This window comes from Copidosoma floridanum, unplaced genomic scaffold (genome assembly GCF_036245765.1).
Source record: "Copidosoma floridanum isolate Cflo_tuat_1 unplaced genomic scaffold, Cflo_Japanese_pri ptg000013l, whole genome shotgun sequence".
Classification (NCBI taxonomy): domain Eukaryota; kingdom Metazoa; phylum Arthropoda; class Insecta; order Hymenoptera; family Encyrtidae; genus Copidosoma; species Copidosoma floridanum.
In genome coordinates this window covers 20,758,850-20,766,059 of record NW_028321890.1, presented here as the reverse complement: position 1 = coordinate 20,766,059, position 7,210 = coordinate 20,758,850, and the positions used below count along the sequence as shown (strand labels likewise).

The following is a 7,210-nucleotide window of genomic DNA, read 5'->3' as shown; positions in this document are numbered from 1 at the left end:
CAAAATTATACTGCCGGTGCGTGGCTTTTCTCGCCCATATATTTTATATATACACACACGCGCTCGTTATATATTATGTGCGCTCTGGTGCGTGCGTGGGCAAAAGGCATATATACACACACGTATAGGCACACGCTGCAGTGCGTTAGCCCGTCGGCCGATCCATAAATACCCTTCTAATGGCTCTAAACTGTCTCTTTTACCACGCCGTTTTCAAATTCACCACGGGGTACCAAACTCGGGCGCAACTCTATGTTTACGGAGGTGTGTGTGTGTGTGCTCGCCGGGTGTGAACGAGAATCTCGTTCGGTCATCTTGCCATATAATACTTCCTCTCTCCCCCCCCCGCTCAGCTCCCTCGTTCTTTTTTTCCTGTCTCTGGACGTGTGTATTATCCAAAAAGGTCCGAGAGATCATTCTTTCCTTCCTTCCTTCCTTCCTTCCTTCCCTCTCCCTTCGTCTGATGCTGCAGGCTCTAAGAGAGCAAATACCCTGGATCTGGTTATCCCATGGACGAGGACTGAGTTTTACAGTGACTCATTTAGAGTTTACGCTGCTCGACTCTGGAATCGCTTACCAATTGTTATTCGTGTGCAGTTTGATCATCCCTGTTTCAAGAGGAAACTGGCCGAATTTTTACCGCAGGACCACTTCCGTGGTTCTTAAGGGACGTGCCTGTAAATTTTATTTGTGTGTGTTACCTGTGTGTACTTAATTGTTGCTTTTAAAGACTTGTCGTCTGCCTATTTGGCTCATTTTAATTTATTTATTTATATGGTTAATTATTATTATTTATTTTATTGTTGTTTTATATTTGTTTTATGTACAGTCTCCTTGTTGTTGGTGCATACGACACCAATGTCAATTAGTAATTAACCTTACAATTGTATTAAATCATATGTAACGAGCCGAGCTATAAAGAGCGCTCTGCTCTTAGCTCTATAACAATAAATTCAATTCAATTCAATTCGTCGCTCTTTCATTTTTCGCGCTCCCAAAGCCCCTGACATCGTTTTATAATTTTCATGTGTGCACAGTTGCTCGCGTACGCCCCTTATACCTTTTTTTTTTTCTCTTTCTTTTCTTCATCGTCTGTCAAACGGTGTTACAATAATTAAGATCGATTTGATGGAAAACTGAACTTGAAATCGTACCAAGACTCGCAATCGGTAACATATTGGGTCAAGAAATGTTATTCTTCACGTGGATGGATTTCTTTAATTGTTTCGATTTGTACATCACGATAAACCCACACGCCCAAAGGGATGGAGAGATAATCCATTGGTTTATAGAGAACAACCATCAAAAGAAGCGAACAAATTGATTCGCGAATAGGTATAAGTATACTTTGCGTTAATACCTCGCATGGAAAAATCCGTCTTTCCTCCGCTTGTGCTCTCCGAATCGAATTCACGAGAATCGCGTCTGCCACCGCATATAATGTAATACCTCTATATTTTTACTGCCTTCGAATATATTCGCGTGCAAGACAGCCCCTACCCTCTTCTACTTTATTCTCCAATTCATTCGATTGCACAATTAGTCTCGAGAAAATGGGTTTTCCCCTCCCCGACTGTTACACCCACCCCTTTTTTTTTATCTACTTCGGGGCAAAACAGCGCAGCCGCATCCATCGATAAAATACACTAGTATCCACCCTATACAAATAAGCACATAGTCGTCCACCAAAAAAGTATAACTCGCTACTCACCGGGAGAGTTGATTACAAGCAGTGATCGCTTGACCCCGCTATATACCACCGTACTTCATACCTATACCCCAACTCCCCCGGCAATCGTGTTACACCCAGGAAATAAGGTAAATTAAAACGTACAACTCTCTCCCTTTTGGCCCCGATAAAAAGCAGCCGCGCGAATCGCCAGCTAAAGTGCGAACACGCGACAGCCCCATCAGATAAGCCCCCGGCCGGTGTGGGTATATAGGCTCTTATTCCCTCCTCTTTTAGTGGTGTATACTGCATCACCCATACCTCCTTGAGCCCTCTCCCACACGCAAATCAAAGGGCGCACGCATGCTACGTATATACAGGGAGGGAGAGAAAGAGGAATCAAAAAGCGTGGCCCTCGAGGGGAAAAGGGGGTGGAGGAAGAAAGTGGCACCCAGGCTGGGACAAAAGGAAGAAAGGGAGGGAGGGAGCGCGGCGCGCCGAGCAAGACCAAGACGACGTACCGCGGGTATGGGGCACTTATGGCTCGTACGGAAGAAAGTGGGGCGAGGAGACACGCGCTCCCTGTGCTCGCGTTGAAGGAAAAAAAAAAAAAAAAAAAAAAAAAAAAAAGAGCGCAGAGTCGGGGCGAAAGAGAGCCCACAGATAGGACGGAAGGGAGAGGCCGGCTGCTTGTACGTATTATACACGCGTGGTCTAGCCTCCGTGTGTTCCTCTCTCGGGGCAACATGCGTCTAGGCTATTATATATGGTCGAGGGAGAGCCCTGCTGCAGAAATAAATGCAAGACTAAGCTTGCAGTTGCCCCCTATTTACGGTACAGCCAAAAAAGAGAGCCGCATCCCTCTATGACTATCCTATATATACGCTACGCCGTACTACGTTACGTTACGCTACCACTACTACTACCACCACTTTTGCTATATATACATACAATATTTGCTCTGCTTTACTTTACGGCGCGTGTGTGTTGAATGGTATATACACGCCTATATAATAAATGCTACTCTATATGACGCGGGGCTGGTTGGTGCGCGCGCAGAGGTTCTCGCGGTTACCGCGCCAGGCGCTGCCGGCGTGGCCGGTCTCGGCCGTAAGCGAGCGGGCCGCTCAGTCTAATTTGAACCGCCGCGCGCGCCCGAGCCTTCCTCATATCGTGCAGCGCGTCTTTACTATTATACATACATATATGTGTATACATATATTGGTATATTGTACGCGCGTATGGTTTACGATCATTGTGTACATGTTACGTATAATGGGTTGTCTCTCGTTGTGCCCGTCGTGTGCTAATTTGGAGTACAAGTGCCGGTAGTTTGCCGGTGGTGCGGTTCACCCACCACCCCTAATTTCTATTCTTTTTTTTTTTTTTCTTCCATTCTTTCTTTTTTTTTTTTCTCCATTTCAATAACCAATGTGCAGTTTTTACCTCATACTCACTCTCTTCTTTCTCGATTCATGACTTCGCATGTGTGCCATGTAACACGATACGCGCCAATGCCCGTACAAAGTTGTCGGAAAGAGCGCAAAACGTTGTGTAGTTACTCGCGTGTTGCAGTTTTTCATTTAATACCTGTTTAACGAAGATCCAGAAGAAAAGACTACCAGCACCGCCAACAACAACAACAACAACAACATACACCCACGTGTATAAAGTATGGGCGAGGATAAGAGGACGAGGAGCACGTGTGCCGCGCGTCAGCGGTATCGGCAGCTCTAGACGCGGGACATTTAAACATCGCCACCTGAAAGGCTTTTTATCAGCGACATCATTGTCAATATTCCGTTCCCAGCCGTGGCGCGTGGATGTACACACGTGTATTGAAAGTAGCCATAGTTGGTGTACCGTTTGAGCCGTGAGAAGCCCGCAGCCGAAGAAGGGTAAACAGAGCACCGACGCAGAATAACATAAAGGAACAGAGGAGGAGGAGGAGGAGGAGGCGGTGCGCGCACGAGAGACCATAAAGGGTATTGTTATCGGCGCGTGCACGGCGCGTATATGATGCTACCGGAGCGAGTCGGCCGCGAGGGAACAACGACGACGGGGCCGACGCGGACTCTTCCGGTTGTGCCGTCGCGGCAGCCTGTGACGGCTCGATTGTGCTCGGCCGGGCGCTGGCAGCCACCGCTCGGGGCCGTCGAGGTCGCACTGCGATAAAGAAACCAATAAGGAGCCATTCTAGGACACGTACGAGGTGGATGGATGATAATTGCAGTTAGTCGAACGAAAGAGGGCGGGCAGCGGGGACGACGGGGGCAAAATGAGGCGCAGGCCGGTGGCGCTCCGCGGGATCAGAAGCAGAAGCGGCAAGCCGGCGGGACAACCCCGAGACCTCAACCGCCAGCAGCCCGGCCGGCGAGTCCCGCTACTACTACAACTGCCCGATAACGCCTCGTGAATGGGCCGTCGCGGCGAAGCGAGCGCACCGACAAGGGAATCGCTACACCTACCGTCGTCCACCCATCCACGACCCTAGTCGCGACTACAGTTTCCCCCCCTCCCACAAGGCTGCCATGTGGCGGTCGTGGTTGCTTCTGGCCGGTCTCCTCAGCGGCTGGTGGGCCGTCCTATCCGCGTCCTCGTCCCCTATGCGCTCGGACCGGCCCGAGCCCTTCCACTGGAGCCGGTCGCCCGGACAGGCCCACCGGGACAGCGGGGCCCACTACTACTACGACAGCGGGGGTGGCCGTGGAGGCGAAAAGGACGGGGCGAGGGGGCACGAGAGGCAGAGCTGGCCGAGGCGGCGCAGGCACATGGACACCGGTGAGATGCCGATCGGCCAGCGCTACGCGAACGAGTCGGTGGATTCGTCGAGGCGAGTTAGATCGCCGATGGGTGCGAGTCACGGTGGTGGCAAGGCTCCGGCGAGCCAACAGCAGCGGCCGGGCGTGAGGAACCGGACGAGGAGCGAGTCGCCGCGGGAGCAGCGTAGGCGCTGCCGGGTGAGGAACAATTGCCGGGGCAGGGAGTGGTGCCCGGACATGGACGTGGCCAATCGGGCGTACCTCGCGCCCACGGTGTTCGAGGGCAAGGCCCGGAGCATGTCCTCGGCGCGGAAGCCGGGCTCGAACTACGCGGTGACCTTCGAGGTGCGCCAGGTGTACAAGAGCCAGCCGGGCTTCCTGCCCCTGCAGAAGAACGACAGCGTGCGGCTGCACTTTCGCGACAAGGCCGCGCCGGGCAAGTCGACGCTATGCGGCCAGGAGGCCGTCGCCAGGGGAACTACTGGAGGAGGAGGAGGCCAGCAGGAAAAAACGGGAGATTTTAGTGGTGCCGGAGTGGTTAGGGCCAATATCAAGCGGGGTAAAGTGTATCTTGTGTTTGTGAACCGCGTGGGACCCAGGAACTTCACGATCCTCGGCGAGCCGGTCATACGCAGCAAGAAGAACGAGCAAGCCGTGCAAGCTGTCATTCGTCCTGATTACGGTGAGTCGATTTTTACCTACTATTTTCATCCTTGAAACTAGAGTTTGCCAATGGTACTCTGGATTGTTTCTGCAAGTGTAGTATAGTAGATACGCAAAGAATTTGCGAAAATTCGCGCATTCGAGCGTAAATATTTGTTGGACGCTCGCTCGTGTTGATGGAACTTTTGTTATTTCGTGCTACCCGCGAGTCAATCGAGTTTCGCGCACTGGAATGCCTCGTAAATGACCTTCGATCGCGACGATCGAGTATAATTATGGGCTGCTTTGTTCCTTGCAGCTTTGATGATTTTCGTGCAGCAGTGTATAATCGGCGCAGGTCTATCCAAGGGTCTTGGAAGTAAAGACTCGAAAGTTTAAAATAAAACGTGTGTTTCATCGCCGGCTGTTTGAAATTCACAGGCGTACGGTGGGGCTCGAAATCTTACGGAAATGAAACATTGCGGTGTTTAGTTTTAAAATAGTTACTTGGATCCACGGAGTAATTAGCTGCTGATGGATTTGTGTTGTTTACCCTATCCAAGTTACGAATAAACCAAGTTGCCGTAACCTTATTCATTTCATTTTTAGTTTCTCATTAGCAAATGATTACTCGAGCAAAAAATTGTATCTCGATACTTTTGGAGATGCAATAAAAACACAAGATTTTAACCCATAAAAAGACAAGCATGAATTCTCAAAGCTCTTACCTATTGTGCACATCAACGATTGAATGTAAAAATCTCATGCAACGAGAGACGCCTTTTGGATTTAGTTCGTAAGGCCTATAGCCTCGCTTTGCGGGGGCTTTACTAATTGGGTATGTCTCGTACGGCCCTTACGAGCTTCCATACCACCAATCGGGTGCAGAAAGTTAGTCGGAAAAAAATCTGGGGCATCAAGTTATTTTTGGGCGGTTCGGCGTGTCGGAACAGTAGACGAAATAAGAAAGGGAGAGAAAGAAAAAGATACACTCTCACACGCGGAGAGCCGAGGCAGGGCAAAGACTTGTCGACTTGACGCGAGATTCTTTTTTTTTTTCTCTCTCTCGTGGCACTTGAAAAGTTTCGAATTAAAAAAAAAAAAAAAAAAAAAAAAAAACAAGTACTCTTAATCAAAACAAAACATAATATGTAACGATTCCAATATTAATTTTGTGGACCTCGTTTCGATCACACCTTTTCGCACGATGAAAGTGTCAAAGAAAAAACAAAGGAAGCAGGGTCGATTTAAGCATTAGATTTGATCAACTCCACATGATCATTAGACAACGGCATTAGCTACCATTTTTCACACTTTTCTTCACGGGAACTCACCCGTCTTTCGAACCTACAGTCCTTATCGACTCGGTCCGCAGTTCACGGGCTCTCTGTGCCACTCGACGACGCGTTTGGAGCTTTTTCAGCTTTCGGGAAAACTCGCACCCAATATGCGCTAACAATAAGAAAAGCACCAAACAAACATCGGCGGGTCCTTACGGTTTTCCCACTCACACGCGAATTTTCACGATGAGCACAAAAGCACCCGCTCGCAAGCTCTTCCGGGACATGAAATTTTACAAAGTCAAAGGGACACCCCCGCCGAGCCATTTATTCATCATCGGCCCTGTAAATAAAACAACGAATGGACAAAAAATAAAACAGCGGGAGGTAGAGGACAAAAAGAAAGAAAAAAAAAAAAAAAAAAAAAAAAAATCACACACATACATCTCCCTTTTATCGTTAACGAGGGCGTATTGGCGCGCATTATACATACAAGTGCGGAAGGAAGGGAAAGGTACACACACGCGCTTAGTTTTCACGGTCGGCGTTCGAAATTACCATTTGAATCTCTGTCGGGCGCGGTGATGCAAAATACCGCCACTGCGACTACGTATTATAGGTGTATGTATATACTGCACATATATAGCATAAATGCAGGTACCGCACAAAGCATGCATGCATGTGCACCGTATCGCTGCTATCTCTCCGCGGCGCGGCGTCGACAGTGCGCGTCGATCTCTCCTCGCCCGTGCATAATTTCTGTCCAAAAGGGGGGCTGGGAGATACGGCATCGAGCGACACCAAGCTTCGTGTTTCGCGGAGTTGGCGATTACCCGTACGTGTGTGTCGCGTAATGC

The 7,210-nt window shown here is 49.3% G+C and overlaps 1 protein-coding gene across 1 annotated transcript in view; it reads left to right on the top strand.

Moving 5' to 3' along the window:
* The first annotated feature begins 4,119 nt into the window (after window positions 1-4,119).
* The window catches only part of vn (membrane-bound neuregulin protein vein), a 148,574-nt gene continuing 145,483 nt past the window's right edge, over window positions 4,120-7,210 (top strand). The window contains exons 1-2 of the mRNA XM_089590743.1: window positions 4,120-4,885; window positions 4,919-5,113. Of these exons, the coding sequence (XP_089446869.1) occupies window positions 4,201-4,885; window positions 4,919-5,113 (880 nt within the window). The 5' untranslated portion in view covers window positions 4,120-4,200. The remainder of the gene's footprint in view (window positions 4,886-4,918; window positions 5,114-7,210) is intronic.